Source organism: Macaca mulatta, chromosome 5 (assembly GCF_049350105.2).
Source record: "Macaca mulatta isolate MMU2019108-1 chromosome 5, T2T-MMU8v2.0, whole genome shotgun sequence".
NCBI classification, from domain to species: Eukaryota; Metazoa; Chordata; class Mammalia; order Primates; family Cercopithecidae; genus Macaca; species Macaca mulatta.
In genome coordinates, this window is record NC_133410.1 from 38,634,233 (window position 1) to 38,655,267 (window position 21,035).

Below are 21,035 nucleotides of genomic sequence, written 5' to 3' on the forward strand. Positions count from 1 at the left end.
AAACTAGCCAGGTGACGTGGCGGGCGCCTGTAGTCCCAGCTACTCGGGAGGCTGAGGCAGGAGAATGGCGTAAGCCTGGGAGGCGGAGCTTGCAGTGAGCTGAGATCCGGCCACTGCACTCCAGCCTGGGCGACAGAGCGAGACTCCGTCTCAAAAAAAAAAAAATCAGAATTCTTTAACAAGACACTTGTTTTAAAGGAACAAATATGCTAGAGTTTAGTTTTTACATTCCTTCAGGAAAATTCTGAAGCAATACAAACTGAGAATAATCAATAATTTGTTAGAATAATTTTTTTTTTTTTTTAAGACAAGGCCTTGCTCTGTCACACGGGTTGGAGTGCAGTGGTGTGAACACAGGTCAAACACAGCTCACTGCAGCCTTGACCTGCTGGACTCAAGCGATCCTCCCACCTCAGCCTCTCGAGTAGCTGGGACTACAGGCACATGTCACCATGCCTAGCTAATTTTTGTATTTTTTGTAGAGATCGGTTTTTGCCATGTTGCTCAGGCTGGTCTCAAACTCCTGGGCTCAAGCAATCCATCCTCCTTGGCCTCCCAAAGTGCTAGGATTATAGGCGTGAGCCACCACACCCGGCCAGAAAATTTGAAAACATAATGATTGAAAAAAAAATAGGGAGAAATTCATTAAAATGTATAGTTATTTCAACTATAGAAAACATGAATTTGGGCCAAGCGCAGTGGCTCATGCCTGTAATGTCAGCACTTTGGGAGGCTGAGGTGGGCGGATCACCTGAGGCCAGGAGTTTGAGACCAGCCTGGCCAACATGGTGAAACCCCCTCTCTACTAAGAATACAAAAATTAGGCTGGGCGCAGTGGCTCCTGCCTGTAATCCCAGCACTTTGGGAGGCCGAGGTGGGCAGATCACGAGGTCAGGAGATCAAGACCATCCTGGCTAACACGGTGAAACCCCATCTCTACTAAAAATACAAAAAATTAGCCAGGCATGGTGGTGGGTGCTTGTAGTCCCAGCTACTTGGGAGGCTGAGGCAGGAGAATGGCGTGAACCCGGGAGGCAGAGCTTGCAGTGAGCCGAGATTCTGTCACTGTGCTCCAGCCTGGGTGACACAGCGAGACTCCGTCTCAAAAAAAAAAAAAAAAATTAGCCAGGTGTGGTGGTACACGCTTGTAGTCCCAGCTACTCAGGAGGCTGAGGCAGGAGAATGGCTTGAACCAGGGAGGAGAAGGTTGCATTGAGCTGAGATCACGCCACTACACTCCGGCTGGATGACAGAGCAAGACTCCTGTCTAAATGAAAAAAAAAAAAAATGCCATGAATTCGGACCATTAAAAATAGGATGGTAAATACTTTCTTTATGAAAGGCTGTAACTTTTGTTAATATTTAAATTCTTTCCTAAGAAAAGCAAAGGTGAAATAATGATTCCAAAAGAGTTTCAAGATTGCCAAAAGCTTTTTAAAAAAGAATAGTCACATAATTAAAGAAATAATTGTCATATAATTTTATAATTTTTTAGCAATAAATAATAAAGGTCACATACCTTAAGCATCCAATAATCCAATAATTTTTCTTTTTTTTCTTTTTTTTTCTTCCTTTTTTTTTTTAGAGACAGGGTCTTTCTCTGTTGCCTGGGCTGGAATGCAGTGGCATGATCATAGCTCATTGCAGCCTCAACCTCCTGTGCTCAAGCAAGCCTTCCATCTAAGCCTCCTGAGTAGCTGGGACTACAGGCATGCCACCGGGCCTGGCTAATTTTCTTAATTTTTAGTAGAGAAAGAGAGTCTCACTATATTGCCCAGTCTGGTCTTGAACTCCTGGCCTCAAGTGATCCTCCCACCTCGGCCTCCCAAAGTTCTGGGAGTACAGATGTGAGCCACAGCATCCAATAAATATTTGTAGACTGCAGCATAGATGAATGAATGAATGTTAAACAATCTGGAAGAGCAGCATTTGGTAATTAAAACTTGATAGTAGGCTGGGCTAAGGCTGGCGGATTACTTGAGGCCAGGAGTTCGATACCAGCCTGAGCAACATAGTGAGACATTTCTTTACAAAACAAACAAATACACAAAAAAATCAACTTGAGGCCGGGTGCGGTGGTTCATGCCTGTAATCCCAGCACTTTGGGAGGCCGAGGCAGGCGGATCGCTTGAGGTCAGGAGTTCAAGACCAGCCTGGCCAACATGGTGAAACCCTAAAAATACAAAAATTAGCCGGGCGTGGTGGTGCACACCTGTAGTCCCAGCTACTCAGGAGGCTGAGGCAGAAGAATCACTTTAACCCAGGAGGCAAAGGCTTCAGTGAGCCAAGATCGAGCCACTGCACTCCAGCCTGGGTGACAGAGGGAGACTCTGTCTCAAAAAAAAAAAAAAAAAAAAAAAAAAAATCAACTTGATACCAAAATAAAGAAGGGCTGAGTAGATGAAAAATGAATCAAATTGAAATTAATCCCAAAAGGACAACAAGTAAAACTCAGTAAGCTGCAAACAATAAATGAGGGCAAACATGTTCAGCCGTGAGCCTTGGTAAATAAAGGTTTAGGAGCTCTTTGCAGAACACCCTTCATGTCCACAGTCTCCATCACGATTTTCTAGACCAAGCTGAATTATTTTCAGCTTGCTCTTTCAAAGTACTTCAGATTTATGTTTGTGTCATTTTCACAGGGTCTTCACAGATATTATTACCTCGTTTGACCTTCACGAAAATTCTCTAGGGTGTTTATTTTTAGCTCAGTAGAATGAAGAGAAAAACAGGTCTTTGGCAGTGAAATGATCTGTCCAAGATCATAAAGCTAATGAGTCAGCAGAGCTAATACAAGAGCCCAGGTCTCCTGCTTTCAAGACCAGTGTTATTTCCCGTATAGTACCCGGCAGAGGAGTAGCACCTTTATATCATTCTCGAATGCCATTTACTCCCCAATAGAGCTATCAATATTTTGTATCAGATGGTCACAGAACACTCACACCAATGGACAAAATGTATGGAAATGTTGGGAATATTTAAAACAACTTTAGAAATAGGTAGTCCAGGCCGGGCGCGGTAGCTCACGCCTGTAATCCCAGCACTTTGAGAGGCCAAGGCAGGTGGATCACCTGAGGTCAGGAGTTCAAGACCAGCCTGGCCAACATGGTGAAACCCCGTCTCTACCAAAAATACAAAAAATTAGCTAGGTGTGGTGGTGGGTGCCTGTAATCCCAGTGAAACTCCATCTCAAAAAAAAAAAAAGAAAGAAAGAAAGAAAAGAAATAGGTAGTCCATTCCTGGCATTAATGAAAGGCAATGATTCAAATAAATTGAAAGTTATATGCCCAAAGTTAGCTATTGAAACATTTATGACAGGAAAAGAGAAAGAACAAAAGAACAAAGAAAAATAAATGTTTATCAAAAGAGAGAGATGACTAAGTAAATTGTTGTTATACTAAGATATTCTGAAAACCAAAACCAACATGCAAAAATGTTTAAAGTGATTTTATTTTTTAAATTTTTATTTATTTATTTATTTGTTTAATTATTTCAAGATGGAGTTTTGCTCTTGTTGCCCAGGCTAAAGTACAGTGGCACGATCTTGGCTCACTGCAACCTCCGCCTCCCGAGGTTCAAGCCATTCTCCTGCCTCAGCCTCCCAAGTAGCTGTGACTACAGGCACCCGCCACCATGCCCAGCTAATTTTTATATTTTTGATAGAGACAGTGTCTCACCATGTTGGCCAGGCTGGTCTCAAACTCCTGATCTCAGGTGATCCCGCCCACCTCCGCCTCCCAAAGTGCTGGGATTACAGGCATGAGCCACGGCCCCCGGCCTTCAAGTGATTTTAGCTGGGAAATATATTTGGAAAACCTGGGTGGGAACACAGAAATATAAACATATTTTGTTATGCTTGTGGAGTTTTTAAATAAACTTTCTTTAACCGTTGTTATTTAATAGTCTATTAAATAGCTTTAACAACAGACACTTTTACAGTACACATGAAGATATTTCAGCCAAAATGTGACCAAACTCATACACAGATTTGGAAATGGAACTTTTGACGAATGACTGAGGGTTCCTTGAATACACCAGTGTGATGTGTTTGGCTTGCTCATCTGTCTTGAACCCATCTTTCCAACAGTGTCCCGTCATGTCTTCCTCTGGCTCCCAATCCCTTCTTCACCTATTTCTGAAGTTGTGCCTGCTATCTTATTTGTTTCCTATCATCCACAGAATTTATCTGAGTCTGGACTTCCAGGGACATCAAAAAAATGCTGCCACATTAGACTGGAGGAGGGAACAGAATGAGATATTAGGTCCTGGTCGTCTCTCAATGACATTAGGCCCTGATAGCTGGCTCCAAAAGGAAAAGAAGCTGACTTTCCCTTTAAGCTACTGAATCTAAAGAACAAAGGTTGAAGCTCCCTTAAATCAATCATTACAAAGGTAGATGGCTTTGTACAAATTAGAGGGTGACCTTGGAAAATTGTAGAATGGCTGTTGTGCAAGGTTGCAGGTCCCAGGTTGCACTCCCCTACTAACCTTATTTTAATTTTCCCAACAGATCTCCTTTATGAGTGTCCAACCAAAGAACACACATAGATGGATATGGCAAACTCACAATCTCGGAGCAAAACTTTTTACCTTGTTACTTGGCAAATAGGATCAAGTTATAACCAAAAGTACTGCACAGAGGACCTCCCCCACATTCTCTACATGAGAATGAAGAGGCTGTCTTCAGCCCAGAGCAAAGATAACCCTAGATACCTTGATAGCCTATGTAAATAGCAGCAAAGGTGAAAGAGACACTGTGGACCGTGAAGGTCACCTTGACAACACATCCGTATGTATATCCGGAAAACCTGCATGGAAAGCTACTGCAGAGCTATGTCTTCTGAGCGCTACTGTTTCTCATTCAAAGGCTGATGTAACCAAGATTTTTATCGCAACTTAGGTCATCTTTCATATAATCACTGAAATTTAGTGTCTGCAAAGGCAAGACACTAGATTTGTAAAGCAACAAGTTTAAGGCTCAGAATCTGGGCTACACGGGCTCAGTGCTTTCCAGTTTGCATGGAGAGGTGCACGATAGGCCTGAAGGGAGGTACTGATCACTGGGTCTTCCATGGATGATAGCCCTAAGCCTACCAAGGGATTAAGTGACTTGTTAGAAAAAAGCAAAGAATGCCCTCCTTTGAATCCTAGTAATGCCTGACTGCTTTTGTTTCTAATCAGGAAAAAAAAAAAAAAAAAGTGGTTTTCAAGAATGTCTGTCGTGATTCTAGCCCCAGAAAAATCCAGAAAGAATAGCTGAAACCATTTAAGGTAGTGCCTGTCCCAGGCTCCTCTGTGATTCTTCCAGAAGTTGCAATCTCAGGTTGGAGACAAGGAAGGAGGCTACATTCTGAACACTTCTCTGAGAGGAAATTTTTTTTTTTTTTTTTTGGAGACAGAGTCTCACTCTGTCACCCAGGCTGGAGTGCAGTGACTCAATCGAGGCTCACTGCAACCTCCGCCTCCCTGGTTCAAGTGATTCTCCTGTCTCAGCCTCCTGAGTGGCTGGGACCATAGGCGCATGCCATCAAGCCCAGCTAATTTTTGTATTGTTTTTAGTAGAGAAGGGGTTTCACCATGTTAGCCAGGCTGGTCTCAAACTCCTGACCTCGAGTGATCTGCCCACCTCAGCCTCCCAAAGAGCTGGGATTACAGGCGTGAGCCACTGTGCCCAACTGGAAAGCTTTTTTTTTTTCCTTGAGTTAGGGTGTCGACCTGTCCCCCAGGCTGGAGTGCAGTGGTGCCATCTCGGCGCATCACAACCTCTACCTCCCTGGCTTAAATGATCCTCCAACCTCAGCCTCCTGAGTAGCTGGTACTACAGGTGTGCATCACCATGCCTGGCTTTTCTTTTTTTTGTAGATATGGGGTTTCATCATGTTGCCCAGGCTGATCTTGAATTCCTGAGCTCAAGCGATCCTCTCACCTTGGCCTCCCAAAATGTTGGGATTACAGGTGTGAGCTTTCCAAGAGGAAAGCGTTCTTTTGTTTTGTTTGTTTGTTTGTTTGTAATGGAGTTTCACGCTTGTTGCCCAGGCTGGAGTGCAATGGCACGATCTCAGCTCACTGCATCACTGCAACCTCTGCCTCCCGGGTTCAAGCGATTCTCCCGCCTCAGCCTCCCAAGTAGCTGGGATTACAGGCATGCGCCACTATGACCAGCTAATTTTGTATTTTTAGTAGAGACGAAGTTTCTCCATGTTGGTCAGGCTGGTCTGGAACTCCCCACCTCAGGTGATCTGCCCGACTCATCCTCCAAAAGTGCTGGGATTACAGGCGTGAGCCACCACGCCCGGCCTGAGGAAAGCATTCTTAAGGATCCTTGGGAATATCTGGGTGCTAAATGGTGCCAGAATCTTCCAATGAAAATTGAGTAAGGACAAGTGGACAGAGGTATACCTCAAGGCATTTATTTCTCCGGAAAATCTTCCAGGAATTTATTTAAATTGTGTTTTCTTGCCTAAAGCAGGATGGCACGTTTCAGAATCCTCACCCCTTACCTCAATGCTACTTTCCCCATCTAACAGGGTTTATGGAATATTTTCAGGGTCCATAGGATCAATCTGGTTTGAATCCATTGTTCATATTTGGTTGTCTTTGACCTACATAAAAGGCAGTTTCAGACAGTTTATCCTGATATAAAATATCTCCAGTGAGCAAAAGAAAAGCTAAGGAACAAAACTGAAAGCAGGCTCTGTGTGCTAAAGATAACGAGTTTGTGCATCCGTTTTAGAAACTCGCAAATAGTGGAGGCCGGGCACAGTGGCTCACGCCTGTAATCCCAACACTTTGGGAGGTTGAGGCGAGTGGATCACCTGAGGTCAGGAGTTTGAGACCAGCCTGGCCAACATGGTGGAGCCCCATCTCTACTAAAAATACAAAAATTAACCGGGCTTGGTGGTGCTCACCTGCAGTCTCAGCTACTCGGGAGGCTGAGGTGGGAGGATCACTTGAACCCGAGAGGTGGAGGCTGAGTGAGCTGAGATGGTGCCACTGCACTCTAGCCTGGGTGACAGAGCAAGACTCTGTCTCAAAGAAAAAAAAAAAAAAAAAAAACACTTGAATAGTGGAGAAATTGAGAGACCAGGGAAGAGATGTCAAGAGACAAGCAAGTCAAATGCTGAGGGGAAGAGAGTGGCTGTGACACAGATGAAGGACAATTCCACAGCTAACTGGGACACAGAAGTGGCCTTGGCATTTAACTGGCATGGAGTCTTTAATGTTTGCTCCTTCAGCTGTGGCTGTGACAGTTAACTGAGCCATGGCTTCTGGCTTCTTTTTTTAAATTTATTTTATTTAATGCCATATTTTATGCCGTTTTATGTTTCTCTTTCACATGTTTCATCCTTATTTTCCTGATAAGAAACTTTCTGAGGGTAAGTTCCTGTGCCATCTATCTCAGTCTCTCAGCTCAGGGCAAGCCAGGCATGGAAGTAAGTGCTCAGGAAGTATGTGTCATATTAAATGGACCAGAAACCCATCACGAAGCTGTATTGTAAGAGAGCTCAACTGGAAATGCAAACTCCGGAGGACCAATAACAACTTCCACCTTTTGGCAGCACCTCCTGCGTGCTCTATTCTATGCTACCTATTTCATGCATATATTAGCTCTAAATCTGACAACAACCTTATAGAGGATTTTTTTTTTTTTCTTGAGACAGAGTTTTGTTCTTGTCGCCCAGGCTGGATCTCTGCTCACTGCAACCTCCACCTCCTGGGTTCAAGTAATTCTCCTGCCTCAGCCTCCCAAGTAGCTGGGATTACAGGTGCTTGCCACCAGGCCCAATTAAGTTTCGTGTTTTTAGTACACACGGGGTTTCACCACGTTGGCCAGGCTGGTCTCGAACTCCTGACCTCAGGTGATCCGCCTGCCTCAGCCTTCCAAAATGCTGGGATTACAGGCATGAGCCACCGCACCTGGTGGATATTGTTTTTATTAACCTCATTCTACAACTGAGGATACTAAGAGATTTCAGAAGGGTTAAGTGACTTGCCTCAGGTTACACAATAAGTACGTGAACTTCAAGCCTAGGTGTGCTGACCCCAAAGCTCACACTTTTTCCATTGGTCTTCTGCTGTGGGCAGTACCAACCACCCTTTAATAATCATAGCAATAATAGCTAAGGCTTATACAGAGCTTACTCTGTGCCAGGCATGATTCTATAGCAGTTCACACAGGTTAATTCACTCAATTCTCACAACATCCCTAGGAGGTGAGCTCCATTATTATTCATTTATAGGTTCAGGGCCTGTGTTTTCCTGGACTTCTAAATTAGGACCAAAGGAAGATTCTGTAGAATGGTGAAAGATCACTGCTCTGGGTCGGGCGCGGTGGCTCACTCCTGTAATCCCAACACTTTGGGAGGCCAAGGAGGGTGGATCACCTGAGGTCAGGAGTTCCAGACCAGCCTGACCAATATGGTGAAACTCTGTCTCTATTGAAAATACAAAACTTAGTCGGGCGTCGTGGTGTGCACCTGTAATCCCAGCTACTCAAGAATCTGAGACAGGATAATTGCTTGAACCTGGGAGGCGGAGGTTGCAGTGAGCTGAGATCGCACCACTACACTCCAACCTGGGTAACAGAGTGAGACTCCATCTCAAAAAAAAAAAAAAAAAAATCACTACTCTGTGTCTTCTTGTGTAGAGGAGCAAACCCTAAGAGGACCTGGGAAGGGAGCCAGGCAGAGGGAAAATAAGAGCCTAGACTAGGCTTTCTGCCAGCCTCCAGCTCTCCTGTAGCAGAAACTTTAGGTTGGAAGCACCAGGGGCATAGAGAACAGACTTTGAGGTCATCGGGGCTCCCTGGCACTTTCCCCTGAATCACTCTATGCTGCATTCATTTTATCCATGAAAAGACCATTTACCAGCCACGTTACAGCTCTTGTAAGTGAGGACAACAAAGATCAATAATATTTTCTTCTTTTAGGCTCACTCGAAAATTTGGCATAACTACAACACACATTTCCGCCCACATCAGAAGGGTTGGTTATCGATCACATTGGGATCTCACTGGATCGAGCCAAACCGGTCGGAAAACACGATGGATATACTCAAATGTCAACAGTCCATGGTTTCTGTGCTTGGATGGTTTGCCAACCCTATCCATGGGGATGGCGACTATCCAGAAGGGATGAAAAAGAAGTTGCTCTCCATTCTACCCCTTTTCTCTGAAGCAGAGAAGAATGAGGTGAGAGGCACAGCTGATTTCTTTGCCTTTTCTTTTGGACCCAACAACTTCAAGCCCCTAAACACCATGGCTAAAATGGGGCAAAATGTTTCACTCAATTTAAGAGAAGCACTGAACTGGATTAAACTGGAATACAACAACCCTCGAATCTTGATTGCTGAGAATGGCTGGTTCACAGACAGTCATGTGAAAACAGAAGACACCACAGCCATCTACATGATGAAGAATTTCCTCAGCCAGGTGCTTCAAGGTTGGTTGTACACTTGCTTAATTTTTCAAAAATTCTAAAAATTTGCAGGATATTTAAAATCACCTTTGAATATATAACTATTATTGTTGGGCAGTTTTTTTTGAAATGGAGTTTCTGTCTGTCTCCTAGGCTGAAGTGCAGGGGCACCATCTTGGCTCACTGCAACCTCTGCCTCCTAGGTTCAAGTGATTCTCCTGCTTTAGCCTCCTGAGTAGCTGGAATTACAGGTGTCCGCCACCACGCCCGGCTAAGTTTTGTATTTTTAATAGAGACGGGGTTTTACCATGTTGGCCAGACTGGTCTCAAATTCCTGACCTCAGGTGATCCACCTGCCTCGGCCTCCCAAAGTGCCAGGATTACAGGCATGAGCCACCACACCCAGCCATTGTATTGTCCAATGTTGACAGAACTTTTTCATGTTATTCCCATGTTCTTTTTTAAATAAAAGTTTGAGAACAGAATCCTTTCAGACTAGAGCTACATCCTTAATTGGCAAGAAGATGCGTTTCATTCTTTATAAAGGACATAGTGCTAAAAGAGGTATGCTTAAAGTTTCCTCACAGTAGTACTTTATTCTGAGATGTTGAAAGTGTTTCTTGAAATTGTGATCTTTATACTCTATTACACGAAGATATGATGAAAAGGTCTGAAGACAAAATGAGTTGCTTCTATTGCTCCCAGTGACTTTTGGCCCCCACTTAGCCCCTCACTCCTTACTCTATTACTCAAGTAGTGACATCTACAGGTGGCTAACAGAAACAATAGAGCAGAAGACAAGCTGAGGTTACAATGGTTCTGTTCCCTGGAGTTGGGCTCTATTTCACTCTCATATTAAGGAATTCTCTGTGGATCTTTCTAAAATTCTGTTGCTCTCTTTAAAAGTCACAAGCCAGGAAGAAAATCCTAGGTGCCGCTGGAGAGAGCCTTCAGGGAGGGTCCTGGAGGAGAACCAGACCCTGCCGCCCCAAGTTGCAGGAAGGAACAGCATGGAACCGAGCCACGCCCAGCTACAGGCCATGCACGTGGGGGCCAAGGCTGAGGGCTCTGCCTACAGGGTCTGGGTCAAATGCCATGCTCTTGGGCAGAAGGGGTGTGCACTCCCCAGGTGTTACCGTTCCACCTCTCCTTAGGGCCCTACAGCAGCTATAGACTAGAACCAGGGCCTGTTGAACATATTTATCTTCTTGGAAACTCTTGGCCTGGATTTTCCTCATTTAAGGAAAAGAATGTCATTGACAAAAATCCCAAAAATGCAGAGATGAGGAGGCATTTCTATGAGGGCAGTGAAATCTTTTAAGAAAGAAAAAAGGATTCAGGGCTAATTTGGGTATTTGTTGTTTGGACTGCTGCTGTTGATTTTCTTTTCTCTCTCTTTTTTTTTTTTTTCTTTTTTTGAGATGGAGTTTTGTTCTTGTTACCCAGGCTGGAGTACAATGGCACAATCTCGGCTCATTGCAATCTCCACCTCCTGGGTTCAAGTGATTCTCCTGCCTCAGCCTCCTGAGTAGCTGAGATTGTAGGTGCCCGCCACCATCCCCGGCTAATTTTTGTATTTTTAGTAGAGACGAGGCTTCATTGTGTTTCCTGACCTCAGGTGATCCACCCACCTCAGCCTCCCAAAGTGCTGGGATTACAGGTATGAGCCACCGTGCCCAGTCTGTTGATTTTCATATTTCATTTTTACACAATTCCTACAAGTTACTGAATAAGAGATTTAAAGCTAGAAAGGTCCTTAGAGATCCTATTTTCCAATCTTTTTTGTTTACAAATGAGGAAACTGAGGCCAAGAAACTTGCCCAATAGCATGCTCCCTAGAGCATAGCAGGGTAAGCGCCTCAGCACCCTGCTCCTTAGCTCAGCCAGTTCCCATTCTCTTACATCACTTTTCTTCTTTTACCTCCTTATGTCTACATTCATTTACGTCAATTCTAAAAGCAGATGTTTAGAAACTCCTTGGGCAGAAGGGGTGTCCATGCCCCAGGTGTTACCATTCCACCTCCCCTTAGGGCCCGACAGCAGCTATAGACTAGAACCAGGGCCTGTTGAACACATTTCTTAGAAACTCTTGGCCTGGATAGTTTCCTAGAATTAATAGCTTATCCATAAACAAGAACCAACTCAGACTTGAAATAAGAAACTCTTGGTCATGAGCAGACATATGCATTGATCCCAAAGAGTTCTGGAAATTACCATGCCCTCTGACACAGATTTGCACACCAAGTCTCAGGAGTATTTAAGGTGTGATCCTTTAACTGTGACATTCACTTGGTCCAAGTGGGAGTCGGGGGATCAGGAGATACCAGTCTGGATGAAAATAATTGCCACTTTTGAAGTATAAACATGAATTTTCTATTTGATACAGCAGACCTGAAAATTAGGGGAAAGGTTCGTTTTACAATATGCTGCCCTCTGGCACGTTAGTGAAATTGTAAACACGAACTAGAATGTTTAGGCCTCTGAACATCTCTGCTTTCTTTTCTCTGTGCAGCAATAAGGTTAGATGAAATACGAGTGTTTGGTTATACTGCCTGGTCTCTGCTGGATGGCTTTGAATGGCAGGATGCTTACACCATCCGCCGAGGATTATTTTATGTGGATTTTAACAGTAAACAAAAAGAGCGGAAACCTAAGTCTTCGGCACACTACTACAAGCAGATCATACGAGAAAATGGTTTTTCTTTAAAAGAGGCCACGCCAGATGTGCAGGGCCAGTTTCCCTGTGACTTCTCCTGGGGTGTCACTGAGTCTGTTCTTAAGGTAAGTGGTTACTTCCAAATTACCATAAACTGGGGCAAACAGCACACACTATTTCATTTACTCAATGACAGCTGAGAGATAGCTGTCAGACAATATCAAATACCACAATTGTATGGAGATTATGAAGGAGAGCTAGGGAAAGAGAAGGGAGAAAAAGAAGTAAATAGATGCTGAGAGCCTTTCATGGGCCAGAACTCATAATTGGTGATGGAGATGGAGAGGTGAAGAGGCTGCCCTCAAGAAGCATACAGTCTAGAGGGAACTTACTGTCATTTCTGTGTCAGGTTTTTGTTATAATAGTAATGTCAAAATGATAGGAAATTTGTTTTTAGATTTTTGTTTTGCCAAAAGCAAATTATTAGCAGCGCCTTGTTTAATTGATTCTTGCTGTTTCACAGAATTGGGTAATTTGCCTTCTGAGGTCTCTATATCCCAGTGGAGCCTTCCCACACGTCTCATTCCTCACCCCATTCAGCTGTCCTTAAAAGTCATCTCCTCGATAAGGCTTCCCTCCACTCCAAAAACCATCCTCCTATCACTTCTCTTCCTCTTTTCCTGCTTTTCTGTAGCGTACTCGCCACCACCTGACATACTTTGTGCTTTCCACATTTTCCATACTTATCACCTGTTTCCCCTACTAGAATGCAAGCTGCATAAGAGCAGAAATGCCTGAGGCTTTGATGCCTGCTATATGCCTCACTAGGGCAGTGCCTGGCACCTGGCAGGTGCTCGTCTTCTAGAACCAGGTGAATGAATGAGATCGCCTTTTAGTTTTATTATTATTTTAACTATGCTACCTGGAAATCAAGAAATCACCTTTTAGAGCCAGATGAGACCTTAAAGACCTCCCATTCCAAATCCTTCATTTTGCAGGGGAGGAAAGTGAGACCTATCAACTTGCTGAGATAACGAGCGCTGGCAGAACTGTTAACATCCCTTCTTCAAGCTTCCAGATGCACAGTCATTTAACTGCTATGTATGCACGTTCTCTCTACTTCACCTTTTTTTTTTTTTTCTGAGACAGGATCTTGCTCTGTCACCCAGGCTGGAGTGCAGTGGCACAATCACAGCTCCCTGTAGCCTCACTCTCCTGGCCTCAAGTGATCATCCCACCTCAACCTTGAGCTGGGACTCCAGGTTCACGCCACTATGCCCAGCTAATTTTTGATTTTTTTGTACAGACAGAGTCTTACTATGCTGCCCAGACTGGTCTGGAACTCCTGGGCTCAAACAAACATCCTGCCTCAGCCTCCCAAAGTACTGGGGTTACAGGTGCAAGCCACTCCATCCAACCTACTTAATGTTAAAACCCTCATCTTACAGGCAACGCAACTGAAATTTAGGGGGCGGTTACATAACTTGCCCAAGTTACCTAGGTCTGTCTTCCAACCACTATGCTTTAAGACTTCACAATACCACACTATTGCATTGTTTTTGGTTTTGTTTTTTCTTTTTGAGACAGAGTCTCACTCCGTTGCCCAGGCTGGAGTGCAATGGTGCCATCTTGGCTCACTGCAACCTCCGCCTCCACAGTTCAAATGATTCTCCTGCCTCAGCCTCCCAAGTAACTGGGATTACAGGCACCTGCCACCATGCCTGGCAAATTTTTCTTTTTCTTTTTTTTTTTTTTTGGAGACGGAGTTTCATTCTTGTTGCTCATCGCCTAGGCTGGAGTGCAATGGCAGGATCTTGGCTCACTGCTGCAACCTTCGCCTCCTGGGTTCAAGCAATTGTCCTGTCTCAGCCTCCCAAGTATCTGGAATTACAGGCATGTGCCACCACTCCCGGCTAATTTTTGTATTATTAGTAGAGACGGGGTTTCACCATGTTGGCCAAACTGGCCTCGAACTCCTGACCTCAGGTTATCCACCCACCTTGGCCTCCCAAAATGCTGGGATTATAGGCATGAGCCGCCGCGCCCAGGCAAATTTTTGTATTTTTAGTAGAAACAGGGTTTCACCAAGTTGGCCAGGCTGGTCTCAAACTCCTGACCTCAGGTGATCCACCCACCTCGGCCTTCCAAAGTGCTGGGATTACAGGCGTGAGCCACTGTGCCTGGCTTTCTCTTTTCTTTTCTTTTCTTTCCTTTCCTTTCCTTTTCTTTCCTTTCCTTTTCTTTTTTCTCTTCTCTTCTCTACTTTTCTTTATTGAGACGGAGTCTCACTGTGTTGCCCAGGCTGATGTTCAGTGGTGTGATCTTGGCTCACTGCAACCTCTGCCTCCTGGATTCAAGCAATTCTGCTGCCTTAGCCTCCCAAGTAGCTGGGATTACAGGTGCCCACCACCACGCCCAGCTAATTTTTGTATTTGTAGTACAGATGGGGTTTCACTATGTTGGCCAGGCTGGTCTTGAACTCCAGGCCTCAAGTGATCTGCCTGCCTCAGCCTCCCAAATTACAGGAGTGAGCCACCGTGCCCAGACATGCCTGTATTCTATTAATAGAAGCATATGGAAAGACAACAAGATGTACAAGGATTGAGACCAGACAAAAGGGTTCAAACCATGAATTAGCAAAGTTCTCAGGTTATGAATCTCAACCCCTGTGGACATTTATTTATATTTATATAATTATTTATTTAATTTTTTTTTTTTTTTTTTTGAGATGGAGTCTCGCTCTGTCGCCCAGGCTGCAGTGCAGTGGCACGATCTCGGCTCACTGCAAGCTCCACCTCCCAGGTTCATGCCATTCTCCTGCCTCAGCCTCCCGAGTAGCTGGGACGACAGGTGCCTGCCACCATACCCGGCTAATTTTTTATATTTTTAGTAGAGATGGGGTTTCACTGTGTTAGCCAAGATGGTCTCGATCTCCCGACCTCGTGATCCGCCCGCCTTGGCCTCCCATAGTGCTGGGATTACAGGCGTGAGCCACCGTGCCTGGCCATAGTTATTTATTTTTGAGACAGAGTTTTGCTTTGTTGCCTGGCTCACTGCAACCTCTGCCTCCCATGTTCAAGCAATTCTCGTGCCTCAGCCTCCTGAGTAGCTGGGATTACAGGCGCCTGCCACCCTGCCCAGCTGATTTTTTGTATTTTAGTAGGGACAGGGTTTCACCATGTTGTCCAGGCTGGTCTCAAACTCCTGAGCTTAGGCAATCTACCTGTCTCGGCCTCCCAAAGTGCTAGGATTACAGGCGTTAGCCACCGTGCCCAGCTGTGGATATTTATTTATTTGAAATAGTCTCACTCTGTCTTCCAGGCTGGAGTGCAGTGGTGTGATCTCAGCTCACTGCAATCTCTGCCTCCTGAATTCAAGCGATTCTCCTGCCTCTGCCTCCAGAGCAGCTAGGATTACAGGTGCCTGCCACTGTGCCCAGCTAATTTTTGTATTTTTAGTAGAGATAGGGTTTCACTATGTTGGCCAGACTGGTCTCGAACTCTTGGCCTTAAGCAATCTGTCTGCCTCAGACTCCCAAAGTGCTGGGATTACAGGTGTGAGGCACTGCACCCAGCTCCCTGTGGATATTTAAACAAGACTTTAGCGAGAGCTCAGGGTGATGAAGGGGGAAAGGTATAGAGAGCAGAATAAACACAGTGTCTCATCTTCAGCTTGTGTCCCCTCCAGAGCCAGTTCCTGCCTCTTCCTTCACATGGCAGAGGCAGGAGAGTTCAATACTATTCATGTTCAGATTTTGCTAAGTGTTCCAAAAATGTCTTTTTCCCTATCACTTCAATTGAGTTTATATTTTTCAAAATTCCAGACCTAGCAAAGAAAGACCCCAGGAGATATAAGAGTTCCTTTGCCTGCCTGTATGGGAGACCCAACCTACAAGCTCCTGCTTCAGCTAAAACCCACCTGTTCCTTAGATACTGTGAATGTCTGCCCCTTCTACATTTCAGAGCAAGAACTGACCACGGGGTCAGGCAAAGCGGTTCTGTGATCTGTCAGGTCTGGGTTTCATGCTCGTCTCTGGAGCCCAGCGAGGAGCCAGCTTCACTTGAACCACTCGGATTAAGAATGAGGATAAGGCTGATCCGAGTGCACTGGTGTTTACAACTTACTGGTTACAACCAGTTATAGATTTCTGTTCCTTCTCTACTCCCACTGCTTCATTTGGGTAGCCTAAACCTAAATAAATAAATAAATAAATAAATAAATAAATAAATAAATAAGGATGACTGGTTTGCCAAGAAAAATTACGGTGCTTTTTGAAAAATCAGCCAATAAATATATGAATAGACACTGTGTACACAGAAAACTAGATGTCCTCTATAGGGAGACTGACAAAATTAAAGTAATACTTGAAAAATATTACTTAGCCAGGCCGGGCATGCTGACTCACTCCTGTAATCCCAGCACTTTGGGAGGCCAAGGTGGGAGGATCACTTGAGCTCAGGAGTTTGAGACCAGCCTGGCCAATATGGAAAAACCCTGTCTCTACAAAAAAAACTGGGTGTGGTGGTGTGGGCCTGTAATTCCATCTATCATTCCATCTACTCGGGAGGCTGAGGCAGGAGTATCACTTGAGCCCAGGAAGTGAAGTTTGCAGTGAGCCGTGATCGTGCCACTGTACTCCAGGCTGGGCAACAGAGCAAGACCCTGTCTCAAAAAAAAAAAAAAAATTACTAAGCCTAACTTTGCACATTTCTGTCTTACTTTCCCTAGCCTCTTAGCATTCTTTTCTCCTCCAACGTTTTACTTTGAAAAATTTCGAACTTATCCAATAGAAATGCATATTCCCTTCATCAAGACTGACTGTTAACATGCTGCCATATTGGTTTCAATTCTGCCTCTCTCCCTCTCTCTCTCTCTCCACCTCCCGGATTCAAGAGATTCTCCTGCCTCAGCCTCCCAAGTTATAGGCGCCTGCCACCACGCCCAGCTAATTTTTTGTATTTTTAGTAGAGACGGGGTTTCACTATTTTGGCCAGGCTGGTCTCGAACTCCTGACCTCATGATCCACCCACCTCGGCCTCCCAAAGTGCTGAGATTACAGGCGTGAGACACCCGGCCTCTGCCTCTCTCTTTCATAAACTTTCGATAAATTGCAGACATCATTATACTCCACCCCAAAATATCTCAGCATGTATTTCCTAAGAACAAGGACATTCTTATGATTCCCAGGAAATTTAACATTGACTCAACGCTATCTAAAATACAATCCATATTCAATTTTTTTAATGTTCCAAAAATGTCCTTTATGGATTAAAAAAATCTTTGATTAAGAATGCAAACAGGCCGGGCGCGGTGGCTCAAGCCTGTAATCCCAGCACTTTGGGAGGCCGAGACGGGCGGATCACGAGGTCAGGAGTTCGAGACCATCCTGGCTAACACAGTGAAACCCCGTCTCTACTAAAAAATACAAAAAACTAGCCGGGCGAGGTGGCGGGCGCCTGTAGTCCCGGCTACTCGGGAGGCTGAGGCAGGAGAATGGCGTAAAAACCCGGGAGGCAGAGCTTGCAGTGAGCTGAGATCCGGCCACTGCACTCCAGCCTGGGCGACACAGCGAGACTCCGTCTCAAAAAAAAAAAAAAAAAAAGAATGCAAACAAAGATCAAACGTTGGTTGTCATGTATCTTTAGCCTCCTTTAATTCAGGGCAATCACCTCATGGCACTGCCCTGTTTGAAGAGTCCAGGCCAACTGCTTATAGATTTCTCTGGTTGTCTTCTGAGTCTAATGACTCAGTTAACCATTTCTGGAAATAATACTACATAGATGATGTGCCTTTTTATCACATCAGGAGGTCAATGATGTCAATTTGTTTCATTACTGAAGATATTACTGTGGTTGAAGTAGTATCACCAGATTTCTTGGTTAAGGTGGCATTTGCGGCTAGGCACACTTGTTCACTCCTATAATCCCAGCACTTTGAGAGGCCAATGTGGGTAGATCACTTTGGTCGAGGACGCAGTCTAGTGTGGGCGACAGAGCAAGACCCTGTCCCTCCTCCCCACTCCCCCCAAAAAAAAAGAAAAAAGAAAAAAAAGGTGACATTTGCCATGTGGTAACTTTTCCATTTTTAATTAAGAAGTAATCTGATGTTGGCCAGGCTCAGTGACTCACACCTGTAATCCCAGCACTTTGGGAGTCCAAGGCAGGCATATCACTTGAGGTCAGGACCAGCCTGGCCATTGTGGCAAAATCCTGTCTCTACTTAAAAAAAAAAAAAAAAAAAATTAGCCAGGCATGGTGGCACAGGCTTGTAATCCCAGCTACTTGAGAGGCTGAGGCAGGAGAATCACTTGAACCTCAGAAGCGGAGGTTGCAGGGAGCCAAGATCGCACCATTGCACTCCAGCCTGGGCAACAGAGCGAGACTCTGTCCAAAAAAGAAAAAAAGAAGAAGAAGTAATCTGATGTTGATACTTGGGACTCTATGAATATCCTATTCCTCAACAACATTTCACTCCATGGTTTTAACATTCTTTCATGAGCCGGGCCGGGCCCAGTGGCTCACACCTGTAATCCCAGCACTCTGGGAGGCCAACGTGGGCGGATCACCTGAGGTCAGGAGTTGAAGACCAGCCTGGCCAACATGGTGAAACCCTGTCTGTACTAAAAATACAAAAACTAGCCAGGCACGGTGGCAGGTGCCTGTAATCCCAGCTACTCAGGAGGCCGAGGCAGGAGAATCGCTTGAACCCAGGAGGCGGAGGACGCAGTGAGCCAAGATCGTGCCATTGCACTCCAGCCTGGGGGACAAAAACGAAACTCCGTCTCAAACAAACATTCTTTCATGAACCTTAATTGTTACTTAATTAGCCTTAATTGTTACTTTGTAGATTGCAAAATGGTAAATTTCTAATCGGATTATTCCCTCTACATTTATTAGCTGGATTCTCTTAAATTTGATGTCTTGTAATTCATTATTGTCATTATGATATTGTTCCTTTTGATGCTCAAATTGTTTCTAATTTAGTCAATGGGACCCCCTCAAGCGGTTCCTGTCTTTTCCACATTTCCCTTTCAGTTTTTAAGCACTTCCTTATTTTCTGGCACAAGATGCCCCAGCTTCATCTCATTCTTCTCCTAGAAAAAGCCATTTCTCCAAGGAGTACAAGGTCCTTTTGGTGGGACATGGGATTTTAGAAACAAGCTCTGGGAGCTGGGGTTGGGATTGGGATGCATCATCTTTAACTAGAAAATCAACCTCTCAGCAGATTAATCATACACGCTTGCTGAGACTAATGCTTTCTGAAGGTTTTTAACGTAAGACATTTTTATTGGATCTTGCCTTGCCCCATAGCAAGACTGCCTTTTATAAACATCCTTTCAATACCATGTTCTGAGTTTTCAAAACACTGAAACTGGCCATCTAGGCTAGGAGGATTTTACTCAAATAATTAATTATATACAGATTTAACTTCATGCTCACATGATCAATGTTCTCTTAGTTTAATGTTCTAGATAACTGGTTGGCAGATGGCAAATGGGCAGTGATATGGTTTTGTAATTAAACTATGAAAGATGACACACGAAAAAACAATTAGAGGGAAAATATTTACCAAAGGTTAATTATAGTTTTTTTCCTGGTGTATTTAAATTCTGTCATGAGGGAGAAAAAAGTACTTTAAAACAAGTACATAACTTTTACTTTCCGTTATTAATCTTGAATTTGGAAATGTTTTTCTTAAGGGCTTTGCTTTAGTTTAGACTCAAGGGCCTAGCAGGCAATTATTGCCACTAGGGAAAATGAAAGCCAAGTCATGACTACATTGTGTTTGTACAGTGCATTAGAGTTCCCAGAGTCACCGAGTCCTCACAGCACACCTGTGAGTGGGTGAGATTACTCCATCACTATATAGCTGCCAAGCCTGAGTTTCAAAGGGGCAGAACTAGAACAGGAGTCCAGGGCTCTCTCCTTCGTGGAGAGACAAAGAATGAGACACTGTCGGATCCAAGTGTCAACCTTGGGAGTTTCTGGGGATATTCTACTGTCCTTTCCACCCATAACCCAAGCGCCTTGCATAGAAAACGTGTCAGCATTCTGTTGGATTAATAAATACTATGTTCTCACAGGCACATGGGTCAGGGAAACATGATGGATGCAAATGTGATTTCGCTTGGACTTTTCTTTTTTCCCTTTTCTTTTCTTTTTTTGCTCTTGTTGCCCAGGCTGGAGTGCAATGGCGCGATCTTGGCTCACCGCAACCTCTGCCTCCCGGGTTCAAGCGATTCTCCTGCCTCAGCCTCCAGAGTAGCTGGGATTGCAGGCATGCGCCTTCACGCCTGGCTAATTTTGTTTTTTTTTGTTTTTTTTGTTTTTTTTTTTTTTTTTTTTTTTAGTAGAGACGGGGTTTCTCCATGTTGGTCAGGCTGGTCTCAAACTCCCGACCTTAGGTGATCTGCCCCCCTCAGACTCCCAAAGTGCTAGGATTACAGGTGTGAGCCACTGCGTCCAGCCTGGACTTTTAAAATAGAATTTAGAGATATGCATTCAGCAAATGCAAGGGGTCATTGCCTACCCTATCGTGCCAGCCTCTTTTAGGAACTGTGCCTGGGGTCAACCAGCCTCTCTTCTCAGTGAAATCTCTACAACAGGAATTTCTTTTCTTTTCTTTCTTTTTTTTTTTTTTTTTTTGAGACGGAGTCATGCTCTGTCGCCCGGGCTGGAGTGCAGTGGCCGGATCTCAGCTCACTGCAAGCTCCGCCTCCCAGGTTTACGCCGTTCTCCTGCCTCAGCCTCCCGTGTAGCTGGAACTACAGGCGCCCGCCACCCCGCCCAGCAATTTTTTTGTATTTTTAGTAGAGACGGGGTTTCACCGTGTTAGCCAGAATGGTCTCGATCTCCTGACCTCGTGATCCGCCCGTCTCGGCCTCCCAAAGTGCTGGGATTACAGGCTTGAGCCACCGCGCCCGGCCTACAACAGGAATTTCAACTTTGTCTTCAATTTATAGC

At 44.6% G+C, this 21,035-nt stretch overlaps 1 protein-coding gene across 1 annotated transcript in view; it reads left to right on the forward strand.

Moving 5' to 3' along the window:
• KLB (klotho beta) overlaps positions 1–21,035 on the forward strand; it is a 45,501-nt gene that overhangs the window by 18,941 nt on the left and 5,525 nt on the right. The window contains exons 2-3 of the mRNA XM_001091413.5: positions 8,930–9,440; positions 11,929–12,197. Of these exons, the coding sequence (XP_001091413.3) occupies positions 8,930–9,440; positions 11,929–12,197 (780 nt within the window). The remainder of the gene's footprint in view (positions 1–8,929; positions 9,441–11,928; positions 12,198–21,035) is intronic.